Genomic DNA, 21,476 nt, shown 5'->3' with positions numbered 1-21,476 from the left:
AAAAAAAAAAAAAAAAAAAAAGAAAAAAAAAACATGGAGCTGAGCCAAATACAGAAACAGATGTTTTGGATAGGAGAGCTGCTGAGAGCTGAGGCCCCTTGCCTTAGCCCTTCCTGGTTCTGATCTAAGAGTTAAGGGCTCTGGTTAGTTTTACCTCCAGCTCCACTCTAAAGTTCTTTGGTCCCTATCCATTTACCCCCTACCACTGAGGGTAACAGCCTTCAGGTGTAGAAAGGTGAAACAAAGAGCAACTGAATGATCTAGCAGGATTAAAATGTCTTTAAAAGTTGCATGTGTTTTATTGCCCTTAACACTGCATGGCAATGAATATGTAGGGAACTTTAGTGCATCCTCAAGCAACAAGAAGCCAAGTCAACCAAACAAAAACAACCCCAAGACACAAAAACCCTCCAAAGTGGACTCTTCTTACATGTTTAACAGAAACTGGAAAAGGCTATTCATATCATATTTCTCTTGGATAACTCTACTAAATTTACTGTCTGTGAGTACAAATCTAAGCAACTGATGCCTAACAAGCAGTACAAACACTGAACATTTTATCTGGAAGTGGAGGAAGGCATGGATAGTGGTTTAAAGAAACGTTATCTCCCATTGTCTATTTAGGGCATCTGAACCCTCAGCCCCTAGAGTTGGTGGGGCTATGTGGAGCGATGTAGGAGGTGTGGCCTTGCTGGAGAAAGAGTGTCACGGGGAGTGGGCTTGGAGAATTTAAATCCTCCTCTATCTCCAGTTTTCCTTCTCTGCTTCCTGCTTGAAACTGAGAATGTGAGCTGTCAGTTTCCTTCCCCTGCAACCATCCCTCTCCGCTCATATGCCTATGAAACCATAATCCAAAAGATTCGCTATTGATCGTGTTTCCTTAGCACAGCAGTTGGGCAAAGTTGCAGCACTGGAATGCAGGTGAAGAATCTAAGGCTCGATACAAAGTTCATTTTTGCAAAATACACTAGACATATCTTTATATACAGATACAGCAAGAATGGATAGAAGATTCTGGATGCTGGCGTTTCATAGCAAAGATTCAGTTCCTTTTTCTCTTATCAGTAATCCTCTTCGTCCCTCGGGCAGGAAGGCGCTTGCCTTTATCTTGTTATTTAGATATACAGAGAATAATCTGGCCATTCTCTCCACAATCGGCACCCCTCCTAGTCATCAACGTTGAAAATTCTTATTGTGAGAGTCAAACGGTTTTCGCTGGAATTATTGTCCCTTTTACTAGGTCTTATCTGTAACTGATGCTTAAGACATTTAAGCAAGATTATTCTACCTAAAATTCCACAAATGTAAAGGGCTGGATCTACTACTAGGTCTATAAAAACCAAACTCTATAGAAGCAACACCCTGAATTTGAACTCACACTGTGAATTCAACCACATCTTAAACCTGCATTGCACTTGACCTTTTAAAAATCATGCTTGTGGATATTTTGCAGTTCAGGACACAGAAACCTTAAAAGTTGAGCCCTCCTTAGCCCCATCTAGCTGGTACATAGACTGCTAATCGAGCACTCTCTGCAAAATGTCCCACTCTGCCAAGGTCAGATCTTTTCGTGGGTCCTACTGTGGCCCCACCGGTTAGAAGATGGCACCAAGATGTCACGGCAGCTAACCACAGGCTTCGGGGTCAGGGCAGCCTGTGTTTCATTTTCAGTGCCACTGTTGAGTGATATTAAAACCATAGGCAATTAGCTTAAGCTCTTGGAGCAAAACTAGGAACTCTAGGATTGCTCAGAGTAATGCCAGGGCTCAGCACAGAGCCTGAGGCCCTGCATACATAGCAGGTGGTCAGCCTGGCTCCTTCCTTTAGCACTGACTGGAATCAAAACTGAGATTCTGTTCCTGTTCCAGACACAGTGCCTCTATACCACTAGATTCTGAACGCTTGCCCATCATCCAAATCAAGTGCTCTCACCCAAGGCATTAACAGCTACAAGGAAAGAACTTTCTTAGTGTCCAGCAGCATCTCCTCCATCCTCCATGTCTTCATGCAGACTCCCTAGCGATTAGCTACTGGGGACTGTCCTTCATTCCTTCTTTTTTAATTCCCCTGTGGTGAAATATCCACTGACTTTTGGTTTGCAAAAGGCCAATACTCTGTTTCTTCCATTCTAACGTTTGCTTTATTCCCTCGAGGTGTTTGAGAGGCAGGGACTGGTATAAAGAACTGTCTCCTTCTTTCTAAGCTCTCTATACCTGATGGAGTTTCCACAGTCACTCCAAACCAATGACCCAAACCTGCTTCTTGTGTGCCTATTGCCTCTCCAGGCAATAATCCCTGTTCTATATGGAGCCTACCTCCCTCTAAAACTGAATGGTGAGTCTAGTGCCGTCCACCTGAGTCACTGGTAGCACATAGTCCTAGAACTGGGGCATTTTATGATAATCCCTCTTTCTTTAGTTCCTATAACTATTCTAACCAAATACCACAGGCCCTACTTGTGGTCTCCCCCCTCCTCCTCTCCCCAACCTCCTATTTCTTCTTACATCATGGCTGATATTCAAATTTCCTTGTCATTGTCTTAATTGTGATGTTATTAGTTTATAAGATTAGAGAACCGTGTATCAATAATTGGAAAATACTGTCAAATGGAAAAGTATATACTTGGTCTAGGGGAAAGAAACCTACTGCCATGTGGCTACCATGGCAACTTGGGCTGAGAACCAGCTCACAAATACCATCTAAGCCATGGAACAAGTGCCCTACAACATCCAAGACTCAGCTTTTTTATCAGCAAAGCAAAGAAAACAACACTCTCTCCTCAAAGCTCACTCCTAGTAACAGACATCCTCCAACAAGGTCATACCTAATCCTTCCCAAACAGTTCCACCAACTAGGGACCAAACGTTCAAATGCATCTGTTAAGAAATGATTCTAGCCAGGTGTGGTGGCGCATGCCTTTAATCCCAGCACTTGGGAGGCAGAGGCAGGTGGATATCTGAGTTTGAGGCCAGCATGGTCTACAGAGTGAGTTCCAGGACAGCCAGGGCTACACAGAGAAACCCTGTCTTGAAAAGAAAGAAAGAAAGAAAAAAAGAAAGAAAGAAAGAAAGAAAGGATCCTAAAAAGAGATACAAAAATCAATATCTGTTATACTTAATGATAATGCACATGTTTTTCAACCAGTTTCTTCCATAACCAGACTTTTTATTTTTTTCTTAAAAGAAAAAAAAATCACAAATTATCTAAAATGCTATATGAGCCTTATATGTGGTCAATACAAACCATTTTATTTTATTTTATTTTATTCTGTTTTGTTTGTTTGTGTGTTTGTTTGTTTTGGTTTATCCAGACAGGGTTTCTCTGTGTAGCCCTGGCTGTCCTGGAATTCACTCTGTAGACCAGGCTGGCCTTGAATTCAGAAGCCTGCCTCTGCCTCCCGAGTGTTGGGATTAAAGGCGTGCACTATCACTGCCTGGCAGAAATTACAAATTTTTATACCTTAAAAGTATAGGAGAGAATTCTGAATTATAAGGAATATATTGAATATTGAATAGGGGGCCTCATATTTCTGACAGATTTCCTACCTGATGGACCAGTCAACATGAGAGTCAGAATGGGCCTGCCCGAGCCTGACGATACCAGAGCCCTTCAGGTTGTGTGGGAGGAGTAAGTTTTGTAGACCTGAACTTAAGGTCTGTATAATACTAATGCCAAGACCATTGTCAACATTATACTGGTTTTGTTGTTGTTGTTGTTGTTGTTGTTTTTTTTTGGGGGGCATGGTTTTATAGTGTCTTATAATAAAGACACTAAGTATAGAGACTGAAGGTCTCCAGCGTGTACCACTGCCTGAATGTAAATATGCTAACTTATTTCCTTCCTAGATATTTGTCTTTAGAAGTCAATCCTCTACAAATACTCTAAATATAAATATAGGCTTAGGATGTTCATGTGAAAGTAAAAATGTACAGAGGATGGTACGTGGGGCTCATACTATCACCAAGTTGTACAAGTTCTCTTCAGAAGACACTAATCAACTCCAATAAAACAAAGTCCGGATAAATCTTAGAGGCAAGATGCCAGTAAAATTGAATTTCTGTCTAGTTTAATTCAACAATGGAAAAGTCAGCCATTAAAAGGCAGATAAACTTCCCTTTGTCCCCCTCTTCCTGAGAAACTTCCAAATGTTGAAAATCAATTCCTTTTGTCTCCTTGTTATTCATCTGCTACACATTAAATAGAAACTCTGGGCACTGAGTGAGCCCCGCAGGGTCTTTCATCTGCAGAAAAGCCTGCTACAAATTAAATTCTTACTCTCCCTCACAAATTACAGATACGTACTGTAGTAGACCATTGATTTATCAGTCTGTGCCTTTGCTAGTTCAGATTTGTGAGACTAGCTAATTGCAGTCTTTTATCTGGAGTTATTTTGGAGTTGAAGACTGTGTGCTATATTAATTAACATAGAACAATTCTACGCTGTTCTGACTCTGTAGGCCATATTTTAAAAAAGCATTCTGTCACACTTTCGTTTATTTACTTATCAGTTCCTTGAATCACTGGGCCCTGAATGAGCACATGTGTGTGGGTGTGAATGTGTAGAAATCATTATAGTGGAATAATAGTTAATAATATTACTCAGATAGAAATGTTATATTAAGACCACTATGATGGTTATGATAGAAGACGTGAGAACAAAGATTATACGTAAAATCTTTTAGAAGTATTTAAATCATCCAGACATCACTTTGGCATTGGACTTTAGGGTTTCTTACTAAAGTAATTTTAATGCCAGGCATCAGTACGACTTTGGAGAACAGGAATTTCACATTAGGCATTGGGGTACAGTTGGTAACATGCTTGCCTCACAACTAAGGACCTGAGTTTGAACTCCCAGGACCCATGTAAAGCTGGACAGGACAGTTTACCCATCCATAATCACAACATTCCGCTGCGGAGATGGGACATGGTAACAGGAGAATTCCCCAGAAGTTCACTGCCCAATGCAGATGTGAAGAAGAGGCCCTGTGTAACACAACATGAGAGGCAGAGACCAACATCTAAGGTTAGCTTCTGACTGCAGGACATTTGCCACGGCACACATACATCCCCATTACACACACATCATACACATGGATCAAAAGACTTTCCCATTAAGTTTCAATTACCAAACACATCAGAATGCAACTCCTCAGTTAGAGAACTTTCCTTCCAAGGGGTTAATGAATAAACAAGGCTTGGATCAGCCCTAGGTCAGTCCACCCATGCCTGGATTTTCAACACACCGTTCTAAGTTTTTCCCAACGATCTGTCTAAAGTTCCAGTCTCCACTTGCGTTTGTGAACTTCTGGAATCAAAACCAAATATTCTATCTTTTCTTTGCCAAGAAAAAGCCCTTACCTCACTGGAGTCTTCCTGCTGGTTGATGACTGCTAGAGCGTCCTCTGCTGCCTGCCTCTTCGCTTCAGCCACCGTGCGTTCCATCTTGGCTCGCTCTGTGGTGATCATGTCATGGGCTTTCCTCTCTGCCTCAGACACGGCTTTCTGCAGCTCCGTCATTGCCTGTCGCTTCACCTCATTCACAGCCTCCTCTGTGATACCGAGCCAGACCAAGGAACAGAATATCTCTGGGTTAGCTTCGCACTATGAGCACCCATCCCTTAACAGAAGTTCATCAATCAAACCCAGCTCTTATCCAAATAGCTGAACAGTTCTGGCTCTCTAAAGAACAACAATTCATCTAGGACACCAAAAATGAGAATTCTTTTGGCATGGCCTTGTTGGGAATATTTTTAATGCTTACATATTTACTTAACTTTTCTCCCATAATAATGCCTCCAGAAATGATTCTGGGCCCGTTTAAGGAGCAAGAATATCCACAAGGAATTTGGAACTTGTATGCACCATTCAGATGCACTAGGAACTGGGTTTTTAGGTGAATGCCTATAATTCAGGAATTCAAGGCCAGCCTAGGCTACACAGTAGGACCTTTTATATAAAATAAATAATGGTGCAGATTAACTTTTTCTTGCCATTTCTTGAATGACACAGATATTGTGTCTACAGTGCAAATCATAAAGATCTTTTAAAGAGAACTTTGCCATTTCTATGTTTTAAAATGTTTGTGTCTACTTCAGACATACACAGAGTAGCTTTGGTACAACCAACTGTTGCACTGGACAAATGAAAGGGAGTCCCACTTCAATCCACAACAATCCGACCTGACTGAAAAGCCACGCGGTATCCAATTCGCTTTACAGTTTTGGCTACAGTTGAGGTGCAAAGATTCACCCAATGTTCAACAAAAGATTGACAACTAAAACAAGTACTTTCCATTAAAAAAAAAAAAAAGTCAAATTAACAAGGGAAAATACCCTCCTCATGAATTAGTTTATCTAATTTTCATCTTTATTCAAAGCGAAATGACAATGATTAATTGAAAATTTAATAAGCAGTAATTATTAACTTGGCAAACCTACTACCAATTAACACTCTATTAAAACTAATTATGACATGTTTTATTCAAGTGTTTGCTCTTAATTGTTTCACCCACTTAAAAAGCACCTTAATTAAATGTTCTGTTTAATTAAAAACATAGATTCCTAATAAAAATGTTTTACTGTAGATGAAAAGTTTAAGAGATGCAAGTTCTCTCAGGGTTTTGTAAGTTCCTGTGGCTGATTCTCCAGTATGTGACCTCCAGGCCAGCAGAAGCCCTCTCCTGGGGCACAGTATCATACTTTCTGTAGCCTCCATCACTTAGCACTACCATCCCTAAAGAACCTTCACTGCAAATGTCTGGTTAAGACTCAGACACTATACTATAAAGGAATGATCCAGATTGGAAATGTTAACTAAACTTTGATAAGCCTCTGTTAGCTCCTGCAAGGTGCGCACTTCAAATCTGGATGGAATCAGCATATTGTGCCCAGCTCACAGCACCTTCTACACCAAGAGGCAAAAGCTGCCTTTATTACCCTGTCATAAATGAATGACTCAGGGCACTAGGGAAGCACTGCCCTTCTAACCATATAGCCAGGGTCTAATTTAGTTTGAATATTCAAGGTGAATTAAAATTCTATCTAAGTGGTAATACAGGACAATAATTTTTGCTTAGGATCAAAGCTGTAGCTTGACTAATTGTATATGCAAATCAGGCAATTTATATTTAAATTATGCATTCCTATTCTAATCCCACAGGCATATACAGATCAGCAAAGAGAATTGGTAGGACATTTGCAAGGTGCTTGAATATTTATTACCAACTGCAAACATTCTCTGATCCTTTGAAAAGAAATATACTGAAGAAAACATTCAGTCACAATTTTAAAACTACTTTTATGATTGCTTTTTCCCCTTCAGTTTTGTAAGGATCCTTTGTAATTTTGAGTTCATTTGTTTTCTTTGCTCTTGCTTTTAAAAATATAACTTTTAGAGAAAAGTGAATGTTGCCACCATGGTTTGTAAGGGTTTATAATCTTTTTTGAAAATGTGGATTAAATAACATTAAACTATCATTGGAGCAATATACAGAAATTACCTAGGGTCTCTCTTGTGTGTGTGCATGTTTGTGTGTATATATTAGTGTGTATGCTATTTGTGTGTTTATGTATTTTGAGTGTGTGGTGTGTTTACTTGTATATGTGTGTGTATATGTGTAGTGTGTGTATATTTGTGTTTGTGTGCATGGGTTTTGCGTATGTTTTTGTATGTGTGTACATGTTCATGTGTGTTTATGTGAGCATTTGTGTATATGTAGGTTTGTGGGTGTATATATGTTTACATGTAGTGTGTGTATGTTTTTGGAGTGTGTATGTTTATGTGTATGTGTGTGTGCATGTGTATGTTTGTGTGTATGGGTTTCTTGTATACGTTTACGTGTGTGTGCATGTATATTTGTGTGTGAATTTGTGTGTGTGTGTGTGTGTGTGTGCATGAATGTGTATGTCAGAATAGAGAGGCAGAGAGAAAGATAAAAAGTGTGAGAGAAGAATGTGGACACTCTATCCAAATGAAGAATCTGGATGAAAACAGAAAGGATCACAATTTTTTTGAAATTTGTATCCAAGTTCACAATCATTTCAAAATAAAATGACATAAATACTGGAAAACACAATTAAAAATATTTACTTTTATAATTATAATTTCTGGGACAGGAGAGATGGCTCTGCAACTGGAGCCACTGATTGCTCCTCAAGAGGACCCAGGTTCAATTCCCAGTGCCAACAGGGCAGCCCACAACTATGTGTAACTCTAAGATCCGACACCCTTACACAGATATACAACAGGCAAAATGCACCAAATGCACATCAAAATAAAAGTAAGTTCTTTAGATTTGTAATTTCCAGTGAGGACAATCCAGTGATTGTGTTACATAAAAGTTGTATTGAATAAGAGTTGTGTCTATTCAGCATTTTTCAAATATTTTAAACTCTGCTTAGTTTTCTTTTACTGTGAAAATGTTATGTAGTGCTTTCATGGCAAAGGCATACTTTGTAGGTTTCTCTTTTAAAAACAGAGTAGGCAGCTTTCTTTACTGGTTGGGGGCTTTTGTTGTTGTTGCGTTTTGGTTTGGTTTTATGAGATGGGGGTCTCATCCTGTAGTACGAGCTGCCTCATTCTTGCTCCTGTGCCTCAGGGTTCAACTCTAGGGATTACAGGTGTGGATTATTAAGCCTAGCTCTGGATTTTGTTTTGTTTTTCTGCTTACAAAGCTAAGTTTGAGAGTCCTTTCCAAGTGATGGAAGCTGAGTGTAGATGGTTAGTTTGACTGTGGCATTCTCATGTGCTGGGCATATGGATACTCATTAGGAACACTACATCCCTGACACTCACTGGGAAGTCCACACCTGCTTGTAAGAAGCCTGCCCTGAAAAAATTCCACAATCACTTCATAGAGCTCTCTGGGTAAAGCTGCCATCCACACCTTAATACTTAGCATTCATCTATAGAAAAATTAGTCCAGACTGTTCGATGCGATGAGTGGGAACCACAGTGAGAAAAGAACACATGTCATCTGTACCACAACCAAACGATGTCTTAGAGTGACAAAGGATGTAGGTGAAAGATACCTCTAAAGGTAACCCGAAACTCTCCTGGCAGGGTTCACTCCATCTTCAGCATTTCACGGACACAAGAGAAACAAAATTGTTCTTTCTCAACTTCTAAGTCCCACGAACCTAAACTACATCAAGACTAGGTTCAGAATGCACAGAGTGGACTGGGAAGAAAACATAATGGAGGATTCCATAGATTCCCATATGTCAAATAAGAAAAACAAAAAAAGAAGAAAAAAACCCAACTTTGACTCAGTGGAAAATACACAGTACGTTTCTGAAGTGGCTGTCCGTGGCTTGCTGCTCCCGGGAAGAAATCCTTTATGCTTAGCTATTCAATCTGGCCAGGAAAGATGGTGTATTCAAGAAAACCTGCTTTTACTTATTAGCAGATAACAGCAGAGGGACGTTGGATTACTCAAGACCTCACGGTCAATTTTCTTTAGGAACAATCAAGAATTTAGCTTAAATATAGGCAACAAAGGGTTTCCTAACACAGAAACTCATCCTTTCATTATCCTAAATGACAATTCTTTGTACCTCTAATTGAAATGGTAGGCCTTAGATGCTCAAAAGTGGATTTGAAAGAAAAAAAAAGAAGCAATGGGAAAATACAGCAACTTCTAGGATTTGGAGGGCACTTGGCAGGTTAGTAACAACTTGTGAAAACCCTGAGACTATTGGCACAACTGGATTATATATAGCATGTATATATACACGCATAGGGGTGGGGATGAATGTATTTATTATGAATGACATGGGTGAGCACCACTCTTATCTCAGCAATTAAGCCAGAGGACCCATCAGCTTTGTAGAGAGAATGTGTGGGAGGACTTTCTAGCTGTAGATCGGAGCTTCAAAACACAGTTCTATCAGACTTGGGAAACTCATTACGATCTTCACCTAAAGCAGTGTTTCTCAGATAATATAAAAAAACATGTGCATAAAGTACACATGACCAAATATTCACCAAGTGGTAAAGAGCCACAAACAGCTGGATCCAACCAAAATCTAAAAAAGCCTTTTGCCGAAAAACAGTAATAACAGCAACAAAGACCCTTTCCCAAGACTTAGCTTGGCCAGCCATGTGCCCACTGTTTTAACAGTTGAAATTTCAGTAACTCAAATACACAGCTATTGTCTGTTCTGGGTGTAATCATAGGCTCTTGAACCAGGCTTCTCTTTGATCTCCTGCGTTGAATTTTTAAAGATTTCATGCTTAGCTGGTGCTCCACAGGAGAGTCTGCTGGCTCTACCCTTTAAGCCCAATAGCATGTCAGTGGGTCACAGGAAGCTTCAAATCTACCACAAAATGCACAGCAACAGATAGTAATGGGAGTGAATGAATGGTGTGTGTGGAAATTAAAGGCCCAACCACTCTGTTGCTCAACTTAAAAAGGAACTTAGCTCTGATGACTTAATATTAAATACTACAGAGAGTGATTTTAATACCAGACTGTAACCAAAAAATAATGATCCTTCCAAAGTTGCTTAACAAGTCTACTAGATTAGGTCCGACTTCAGAATGCAGAGAAAAATGCTGATGTATGTAATTTAATTCCTAAAACACTGAATTTCTTTCCTCATCAAAGAATAACTCCATGCAAGCTAAGACCTCCTGTGCCAAAATTTCACTCTGAAACCATTACAGATGCTACAAAAGGGGGGGGAGGGGAGGTTATAAAGGAAGCATGCCAGCCTTTCAATTATAACGGCACTAGCAGATGCTATGAAAATAAAAACTATTTCATGTTTTAATCAGGCCTGGTTTGAGAATATTAATGAGGTTTTTTTTTTCCCCTTTTGGTTTGTTTTGTTTTGTGGTTTTTCACTCTGTTTTGCTTTGCTTTTGCTATTGTTGTTGTTCGCAGTGAAGTCCTCTCTTGTCACTCCTCACATCACAGCATTAACAACTGCACACAGCTGCCAGAACACTAAACTCGTGTTTTTAAACAATTCTTACCAGCTTTCTTCCAGATCTCCTCTGGCACGTATCCAGACGCAGGCCTGTGAAGGAATTCCCGATGTGCATCTATGGAAATGAAAGGAGCCGGTGGAGAGATGAGGAGAGTACCATCAGCACGGCAGAGCCCTATGCAGACTCAAGCAAGCAACTCTGCCTCTTGGCTTCGTTACAAAAATGCAGTTTGAAAAGGTTGAATATTTTACTTCAAGAAAATGCACAAAAATAGCAAAGCTAGTCATCAGAATCCAAGGAAAGGAGAAGGTCATTGGTCCAAATACGTCACACACTCATAACCAAAGCATCACTTTTTGATACAGTGTGATGCCTGGGAACAGACTTCTCAGAACTTTCTCATGGTGAGGTAAACTTTGTGTTCATAAAGGAGGTAAGAGTTGGTGACTTTCTTTTCAAAAGTGAAATCTGGAGTTCAAAAATCAATCATATGGTAAAATAATTTATACAGAGTGCTGATTCTACTAAAACAGCCAGCCACTGGGTCCTACTCTGGGGCTAATCAGATCTCACACTTCTTTCTTTAACATCCTATTGTGCATTAAAACTTTATAATACATTAGGTCGTATGAGATTTGTGGACATTCAGTCGACCAGTGAGAAATTGGTTCATGTTTTGTCCTGAAAAGGAAATGCAGCTCTGTTTCTGTTTTTATTATGTTTTCAGATTTTAAAATTTTGAGAAAACAAAGTTGGCACAAGAATCCTAACTTTCACATAGCACATGCATATAAAAACTATGAACATTTAATAATTCTATGCTCCTAGAAATAAAATTTATTATGGTATTCCCTAGTTAAAATATAAATATTCAACACAAATCTTCCATACTGAATTTTCAATACAAGCCTATATATTCAAACTCTACTTATTTCTTATGCAAAACAAGTCTTCCATGCTTGATTTTTAATGTAGGCCTATGTATTCAAGGTTTATTTATTCCTCTTGAGTGGTAATTAGAGACAAGCACTACTATATCAGATGTCAGAAGGATTGAGAAAGAGAATAATCAGTTAGACTTTTTAAACTACAATAATGGATGAGTGATAAATTTCAGCTGAAATTGTGCCATCTATATATACACAAGAACTATCAAAGAACAAACTGTCCTTTTAAAAAAAATACATTTTTATAATAATTTTGTTTAAGATAAGAAAAATTTTGTCTAGTTTCCTGTAGTTTATGCAGCTAGAGAAGAAAATGACAGTCACTTTAGCTAAGTCATTAGATATGAATGTTTTAAATATATGCAAATCTTTGCATGGTACATAGACTATCAGTGAGCCAGAACACTAATTTTCCCTAGGTAATTCTTAAAAGCCTATGGTAATTTGGTGAAAGACATATCAAAAGCCTCTGTTCTATCTTTGCAATGTTTCTTCCAGTATTATTTCAAATATAAACAATTTCTTTTAAAAAGTTTTCATTACAATCTTGCAACTACTTAATAAGTTCTTAAATAATACATAATTCATATTATTAACACTAATATCTAATTATATGATAATAATCAGTAGTATACCCATGAGTTGTTATTGGAATTGCTCATTTTGTAAAGTAAGTAACAATGGCGAAATGATTTTTTTTACCTAAAACCTGGTTTTTATTTTTGTTGTTCTTGTTCTTCAAAAAATAACTAGATAAAATTATTTGGTGTCTATATGACTCAGAGAATCTACAATGCTGCTAACAAGTTCTTCCAGCTCACCTTCTGCACCACTCTCGCTGTTCCCATGGGGATGGAATTTGGTCAGGTTCACATGCAGCATGTGATACAGTGACAACCAGTTTCCATGTAACAAACAGTAAAGACTCTATCACAGGAAAAAGTGCTCTGGCTGAATTCTACTTGGTTGCATAACAACAGATCTGTAAAGTCTACAGCTGAAAATAAAATCTGAAACCTGGAAGTGGCAAGGGGTGGATTCTTTTTGCTTTCATTCTTTTCCTTTGGCAGATTAAAGAAAGTTCTATAGCTTAACAACTGTCTTTTGGTAAATAAGCAAGCACTATTATAAACAGCAGGAAAGGCCACACTGCTTTCCAAAAGTACAGACATGAAAGTTGCTAACTATTAATTCCAGCCAGCACAAAAGAAAGAGAAATAAGACTAGACTCCAGTGGAAACAAATCTTGAGTTTTGGCTACTACTCACTCTGGGGCATCAGGCTAGTTGATTTCTCCATGTTTGAGCTGTCCCATTTGTAAATTGAGGCAACACAGCTGTACTCTGAAAAGCAGGAGTTACTATCACTGCTCATCTTTATCATCATCACCAGGGAGGAAAAAGTAGTCTTCATAAGTAACTAGGATGCAGAAAGCCCTGTAGAGCTTGTGTTTCTCAGTACTTAAACCAAAATGCCTACAACTTTCAAGAAAGCCCTGGAGAACTTTGCAGTATGCAAATACACCCCAAAATATTGAACTGTAAGAATACTGTTTTGTGTGTTGGGTTGAAATTATTCCTATAGGTACCAATTCACTGTCCTCCTTGGAAGCAGATACTTAAATTACACAAATGAAATTTTCATGAATGTTACTTAAACCTTGTGAATATTTATACCCTAAATTTCACTCAAATTATTTAGGGCTCTGCCGGCCTTTCATCACCCATGGGCTTTGCTGTGTATATCTTGCTATACCACACAGGGAAGCTGTGCTGTGTCTTACTGTGGCTACATTTCTCTAAATGACACACCTTGGTAATTCACAAAGACCCAACTCTTAACCAAGACATACTGAAGCCAACTGTGAAAAGCAGCTTTGATAATCCCAATTTCTAAAAGAGTTTTTTTCAAAGTAGTCAAAGTTTTACACACACACACACACACACACACACACACACACACACACACACACACACACATTTTGCAGCAGCATCTCCAGTTCTATGTCATGGCACTTTTGCTGAACATCAGGACTGACAACAGGAAGAACAGAACAGTCAAATGGGTGCTCCTCAGAATCTATTTGCTTTCACGCTAAATGTTAAAGGTATTTTTTAACAGGCTAGAGAAGCCACATAATTAATACATTTAACATATCTTTTAATTAAGTAGTTGCTATTCTGAAATTAAGTATCTTCTGGTTAAGAAGCAATGTCTGAATAGTAGAAGCTATGCAGGCAAAAGGAGCTTATGAGAAAATAAAAAAGAAAGAAAGAAAGAAAGAAAGAAAGAAAGAAAGAAAGAAAGAAAGAAAGAAAGAAAGAAAGAAAATAAAAGGAAAAGGAAATCCTGACACTGATACATAGAGGGAAAGAGAGAATACTTCTATGACTTTAACTGTTAAAATTCTGGCTAATCTAGAGGACGATTCTAAGATTATATAGCTCCTTCTAAAGAAGTTCATTTGCAAGTACTAACTTCTTTGTACAATCTCTAAAATAGTAGTTGCTACAAAAATGGATAGTTCTTTAAAATTCAACAGTAGAAACAGGAGCATCAATCAAGACTGAATTTCAAAGGTAAAACATGGACACAATGTGAAGAGAACCCTCTTTTAGGTTAAGTGTGCTTGCTTTGGAGTACAAACTGCATGAGGTAAAGGGAGGAGGAGGTGGCAACCCCCAAGAGGACAACAGACACCTAATCAAGAGAAGGAGCCAGGTCTGCATGAAAAGGGAAAGAAAAGAAGTAGTCTGTGATGTACGAAGGAGGTGGGAGATGCACTCCACTTACGACAGAATGGAGACCTTTGGATACTAGATACAGCAAGGGCCGCCATCAATATACATGAAGGGATGAGCTGAGAGCCTTTGGAGCACCAATGTGACCTCATCTGACCCAGGACAGCAATGCTCAAGGCTTGGTGGCACCTAGGCATGGCCTTCATCCTGTAGTGGGCAGAATGAGGCTATGATCATGGTCATATCTATTACAGAGATCATAAAAAGAAAGAATAGGTTAAGTGATTTCATCTTCACAAATGCCACTTTGGTTTTTTTTTAAGGGTCATGAATTTAGAGGTCACAATGCTGTCTTTTAGAACCCCCCTATAGAGCCTCAAAACTAGTTGCTGCTTCCCAATATCCATCTTTATCAACGAGCACAACTTAGGCTGTGGGAAGAAGCATCTTTTTCTATTGAGAACAGACATCTTTAATTTGCAGTGTTTTAATTATTCTAGCACTAAAGAAAGCAGACTTTTAAGCATGACAGGCATTCACACTATGAACTCTGTTATGTGGCCATGAGATGAACTTTATGATGTGATTACAAAGAATCAATACAAGTGCATTAAAAAAAATCCAAATTTTACACAGAGCTCTGTTCTGGACAATTTGTTTATGGTTTTTATGTTCTGGCAGTAGAAAAACTGAACAATGAATGCTTCTTTGGTTGAGAGAAAATGACTTTTCTATAGTCATGGGTTATGAATTAAATATGGCATTATGTTTAAGGCAAAATCCCTTTCTAAATGTCTCTGTCAATAAAAACCATGCTTGGATATATTTTGTAGCTGAAAAAAAAGTATCTAAGAATCGACTATGATGTTACAAGCTTGGATGGTAAGTCCTCTACCCCCACAAAAGAAGTCCAAGAACTGTTGAAGATCATCATAATATTACTACTCATGTGTGTTGGACACCATCCCTTTTTACTTTGTATTCCACTTAATACTGGTAGAACTGCCTGCAACATGTGCATTCATTTTGGACACGAGGAGACTGAAGCACAGTGAAATTTGTGATGTGACAGAACTCCCAAGTGTAGAAGGAACCAAGAACTCAAATGAAGAATCAACTCAGAAACTGCACTTTAAGTATAGTCTAGATAAGATGCCCAGAAGGAATATAGTAATTCAGTGCTGCTATGAACATACACACCTTGCCAACTGAGTGACTTGAAAGTATGACCTCCTTAGTCATTTAAAGAAACTCTTGAAAGACTGACCTTTTAATGCAAGACCAGCCTCATTTTTCCTTGCACCAAAAACTCATTTCTGGTAAAAGCTCTTCCCAGAACAAAGAGAGGTATTTTCTACGTCTCTACCCTGCCATCTCAATATTCTTTCGAAAAACCACAAGGAATTAATGCATCCGACTTCAGAGCTCCATGAATTAGTTTCCTGATGTTAGCCTTAAACCCACCACTAAACTTTTAATGAATAAAATATTTTCTAAGGAGTTTTGAAATGTTCGTCAAGACAAAAGAGGTATACAGTGAACTGTAGAAAGACTCGAGAATATTTCTAAGCAAGTAAAAAGTAAAGTAATTTAAAGAAAATAAAACCTTAGGATCCAAGCAGCACAGTACAAGGAAACCTTACACAGGAAAGGAAAGGAACTCAAATACTCAGGGACCAGGGCACAGGCTAGGCAGCCAATTCTGTCAGCGATGCAGCCTGCCGATTCTCATCCTATTACCCTCCTGTCTGCCACGTACATCAGAACGCAAAACATAAAGGTAAAAAGGGCCATACTTGAAAAAGAAGAACAATCGATTAAAGAGTAGTTTACTAAGGTCGATAGCAGCGGAATAGAGTTCTTCCTGGACAGTAAATGAGGAATAGCAAAAATAACAAATATGTTTTTCCCCCCAAAATGAAAAAAAAAAAAATCTTGTTTTGAAAAGTCCTTCAAGTCAAGAATGGTGCGCTTGCCTGAAATCCTAGCATTTTAGAGAAAGAGGCCGGAGGATGAGAAGTTCAAGGTCATGCTCAGCTGCATAGCAAGTTGGAAGCTAGGCTGAGTTACAATGGACGAAAAAATACTTTAAGATATCAACTTGCATTTTATTTAAAGAATGACGACAGCATGATGAGATCAGTATGTTCTCGGTGTTTAAAATTCAGAAGATATTCACAACAAAGTCTCTATTTTATATCTGGAGAAAAATTCTAAAATTCAATTAGTAGTAGATTAATCGCACCATTTTCCTATTCCCCTCACTGACTCAATCCTGTGGATACCTTTCAAAGGTGATACTGCGATTGAGTCAAAAAAACACAGTACATCAGTCTGAGATGCTACATCCTCCTCCATGCGGTCCCTAAACATCATTTACTAATATGGAGAAGGTGTGTATGGCTAAACATCCCCCACTGTTTCCAAGTTAGGGATGGGAGGAGGGCTGGATTGGAGCCAAATATATCTTCTATAATATATTCTGAAGGTCTCATTTGAGACCAACCACTGCAAACTTTAGAAGATAAATGACTTACAGTATAATGGCACCTGCATGTATACAAAGCACAAAGCCTATCATAGCTTTCACTATCCATAGGAACCTCAGTAAACACTTTCCAGGAAGAGAAAATGGATTTATTTGCCAATAATTCACAATCTTTTTTACTACACTCATTCAGACCTTCAGTTCTAAACCCTGAAAGAGAGAAAGCAATTTATGTAAATAATAGTTGTCTCTGATTATAAACTACCCATCCTCTCATTCAAAGACTTCACAAATCAAGTAGCAAAGGCACATAAGAAAAATAATTGCTAGATGCAAGAACCTGGGAACTGCATAGCTCTTAATAATTGTGGTAGTTTTAATAGTGGTATGCAGTCTATTGATCTGTGTCCAAAAGACACATGCTTGTTTTAATAAGCTAAACAACAAAATGCAAAATGTTATGAGGTCTTTGAAGAATATAACCTATAAATGCTTAAGGCAAAGTGACATCTTAGCTTTATCAACAATATAAAATCACCAAGCATTGGTATAAACTGTAACTGGTGTACTCCTATGGAACAACTTTTCGTAGGTAAGTTTTTTTCATCTCAGTTTTCACATCAGAGACCTGAGGCTGTCTTTCTGGGGGATGTGAATGCTCACCAGAACTGTTCAGAGTCCTACAATGACCTACAAAGCAGGCTACCCCAGGGGTAATTAGCATCTTGCTTTAGTATGAAGTCCAGTGGGTCCACTGAAACGTCCTTAGCACTGGAGAGCAGGTCCCAGTCAGGGCCCTCAACTGGACCTTTGCCTCTCTCTTCTTCAAGACCAGAATGAAGACTCATCATTAGAGTGCCTCAAACATGATACACATGCCAATGAAGTTTAAGGGCTGACTCAAAGAGTGTGTCCCTCAGAATCAATGCACACTGTATGATTCTATTCCAGAAGATTTATCTACTTTAGGGCTTTCAATTTTTGCCTACATTCATTTGCAAATAACGCCTCTGCTTTTCCTTAGCAAATCTGTCACAATAACCAATTTTTGTTCACAATCAGAAAATAAAAGCAAGATGTGTATTGTATTTAGCTCCACATCGCTTTGTTTAGAGACCAAAACCAGTTCAAATCAGGCTTAATTCTGTTTTCATTACATGCCTTAATGCAACCTGACAAATAATACTGTTTTGTCTGTAACTCTTCAGAGCAATGCCTATTGGGTAAATTACATGGCTAGGAATCCTTCTTTATTTAATATTTATTCTGGTAATGAGCATTCAGCCTTCAAGGATTTGCAGAAATCCACAAATCTAAGTGCAAAGGAAACTATATAGTTTGGAATGATTTTATTTTTTAAAAAGGATGATGCAAAATCAATAGGCCGATAAACATTTGATCTTGGTTCTGTTTGTTTGGTTCATTGGTTGATCTTGTTTTCAAGTCTCCAGCCTTCATTCCAATAATTCAAAGTTACAGGGTTATTCTGTATTCAGGCTATTCTTTTCATTTTCCAGAAAAGACTATGCAATACTGAGCTGGCTTGGGGATATGAGCTAAATATATAAGAGAGGATGAGAGAAGGAGGGACCATACAAGTCCATCTCTCTACTTTGCTGAGTCACACAGTGCACATACACAGTGGCTAGCAGTGTAAACTATAAAAGCCATCATTCACTTAAGCACAAACTCTCAGGCCACTTGAAAGTCTTTCAGGTTGAATTTATCTTTTAGTGTCTTTGAGAATCTGTTCTATTTTTTGATCACAACAATGCACAAATATCAACACTAAATATAGTTTCATATAGTCATAACACAGTCTGATTATATAAACTAAAAGTAGTAAAATCAAGAGTAAACAATCCCAGAGAAGATAAATAGAGTAGGAGAGTTGCGCTCTTTAATCATTAATTTTCACATGGCATAAGCACACTGTATAGCGTTCTTGTCTCCCATCCAGAAGGACTCTGGGGAAAGCTGGCTTCTGTTTGTTTGATGAGACATAGCAACAGAACAGGGCTGTCTTCCAGGCTAGGTCCCAATTAAAACTTAGATGCTGAAGAGATAGCTCAGCCGTTTCAAGCATGTACTGCTCTTCCAGAGGATCGGAGTTCAGCAGCCACGTCAGGCAACCTACAACCACCAGTTAACTCCAATTCTAGAAGTACTTAGATCCTCTTCTGGCCTCCACACGCACTGTACTTACATGCATTCCCACATGCACACGCATGAACGCACACACACACAACACACACATACACATTTCCAACAGTATATTATTTTAAAGAGTTTCCAAGAAACCTTGTTAGAAATGTTGGCCCCTCAGGCCCATGGCTGAGCTTGTGTGTTGACAGGTTTGAGGTAGGATCCTAAGAGCTATCTAAGGAAGAAGGGCACACTCTGGTTCAGCTATGAAACTATGCTACAAGCTCAGTGAGTTGACCTGGAAAAAGTTTGAGTTTGATTACCATTTCTTAATACAGTAGTCTGCCTACTTTCCTCGATATCAAGGTGTTTATCACCCTTAAATTCATGCAGTCCTCTCCATTTTCAGAAACACACATTGAAAGAAACGAGAATCATGATGAATAGAATATGAAATAGGTGTTTGTGGTGGTCAATCAAAAAAACAAGATAAAAGTACCTAATGCGACTGGGTCTGGATTGACAGGACTCTGCTGCCTGGAGTGGCTGCTGCTACTGCCGCTACCCTTTTTCAAGTCCTCAGCATCACTGTACCGCCGGATCCAGTAGTTCAGTTCTTCCCGGTCTGCTTCTTGACATCGTCTTAGTACAGTGAGGGATCGCCTTGTCTTCTCTACCATGTCCATTATGCAGTTTAACAGCTATGTGAGAAACGGGCGGGTGGGGTTGGGGATGATTATACAAATCGCCACAGAGTTAAAGCTTAGATGAGTAATAAACACAGGGGCCAAGAAAACATAATGTTTTCTTCCTGAAAGCTTTAGTGTAAGAACTTTTCATGGAAAGATCTGAAATTCAGACCCCAAAAATTGATACAATTTGACAGAAATGAGGAGGGACAAAAGAGGAGGTATGGATGGTGTCACGACAGGTAGCTACTTAACTACCAATGTTATGCAGTAAATTCATCCTTCCCAATACAGAGTTCAGTAAGCTACAAACTAAGTGGTCCTTTCACAATAAAATAGTGGCCTGCTTATCTGCCTTCTCCCAAGGTCTAATATTTCCCTTAAGTAGCTTTCATATAAATATATGATATATATCTGATATAAATCAGATCCCATGTTGTATATCAAACATTCTAACTCAGTTCCCCTTTCTTCCAAGAACGGGAAATAAAACACTTGGAAAGCCTCCTGTCACTCGTTTGTAAAATATTTTTAGCCCAAAAGATTACTGATGTCTTACATGATCGAGATGTTTCCACTCTTCTGCCCATTCTCTATCTGTTAGTCTGTGGTCAATCATTTCTTCTTGACGTGTGCCATGTAACCCTACAAATGGAAAGAAGAAGACTGAATCCCCGAGTCTCCAGTATACAGCCCATCTGCAATGAACACAGAGCAACAACTACGGGATGTGAACACATAATGACTCTAGTGGGTGTCTTCACAACTGAGAGCTGGTTATCTGCATGGCATTCCTCAACTCTTAGAAACACGATGAAATCTGGGCTCCAGTTTCTTGTGTTTGAAGCAACAAGGAAGGTTTTGTTGTTGTTGGAGATCGGATTTAGTATGGTGAAATTCTTTGTTCAATTCCCATCAATTAATCAATCCACCCAGCATCAAATCTGACTATAGTGCATTAAAAATAAGAACAGTGCAATCTATTTTACATTTGTGGGACTACACCTTTTCAAAAGGAGCATGGCAAAAAAAAAAAAATCTCACATTTCAACAGTTATAGATGCATACAGTCTTATTATACATATCTAACAAGGCCCAGGAACAAGAGCTTAGATGATGTGAAAGCCACAGATGATCATTCAACTTATCAAATATAAACACTGAGAAGAGACAAGATCTTTATTTTCTTTTTTAGTTGTTTTGTTTGTTTTTGTTTGTTTGTTTTTAGAAACAACATCTCACCATGAAAAGCTGACTGGCATAGAAATCACTTTGAAGCCCAGGTTGGCCTTGAACTCTCAATCTTTTTGTTTCAGTCTATGAAGTATTGGGAATTTAGGCCTGAACTACTATACATAACACCACACCATAAGTTTTATAGAAGAAAGAAAGAAAGAAAGAAAGAAAGAGAGAGAGAGAGAGAGAGAGAGAGAGAGAGAGAGAGAGAGAGAGGAGAAGGAAAGGAAGGAAAGGAAGGAAAGGAAGGAAGGAAGGAAGGAAGGAAGGAAGGAAGGAAGGAAGGAAGGAAGGA

The 21,476-nt window shown here is 38.6% G+C and overlaps 1 protein-coding gene across 6 annotated transcripts in view; it reads right to left on the bottom strand.

Annotated features, from left to right (window-relative positions):
• The window catches only part of Runx1t1 (RUNX1 partner transcriptional co-repressor 1), a 149,508-nt gene that overhangs the window by 4,433 nt on the left and 123,599 nt on the right, over window positions 1–21,476 (bottom strand). For all 6 annotated transcript variants that reach the window (XM_029533280.1, XM_021221934.2, XM_029533281.1 and 3 more), the window contains 4 exons: window positions 20,505–20,590; window positions 19,756–19,957; window positions 10,981–11,049; window positions 5,362–5,552 (listed from right to left, as the gene is read on the bottom strand). In XM_029533280.1, coding sequence (XP_029389140.1) covers window positions 5,362–5,552; window positions 10,981–11,049; window positions 19,756–19,957; window positions 20,505–20,590 — 548 coding nt within the window. The remainder of the gene's footprint in view (window positions 1–5,361; window positions 5,553–10,980; window positions 11,050–19,755; window positions 19,958–20,504; window positions 20,591–21,476) is intronic.

Source organism: Mus pahari, chromosome 22 (genome assembly GCF_900095145.1).
Source record: "Mus pahari chromosome 22, PAHARI_EIJ_v1.1, whole genome shotgun sequence".
NCBI classification, from domain to species: Eukaryota; Metazoa; Chordata; class Mammalia; order Rodentia; family Muridae; genus Mus; species Mus pahari.
The sequence above is the reverse complement of the archived record's forward strand: the minus strand, read 5'-3'. Positions and strand labels throughout refer to the sequence as shown.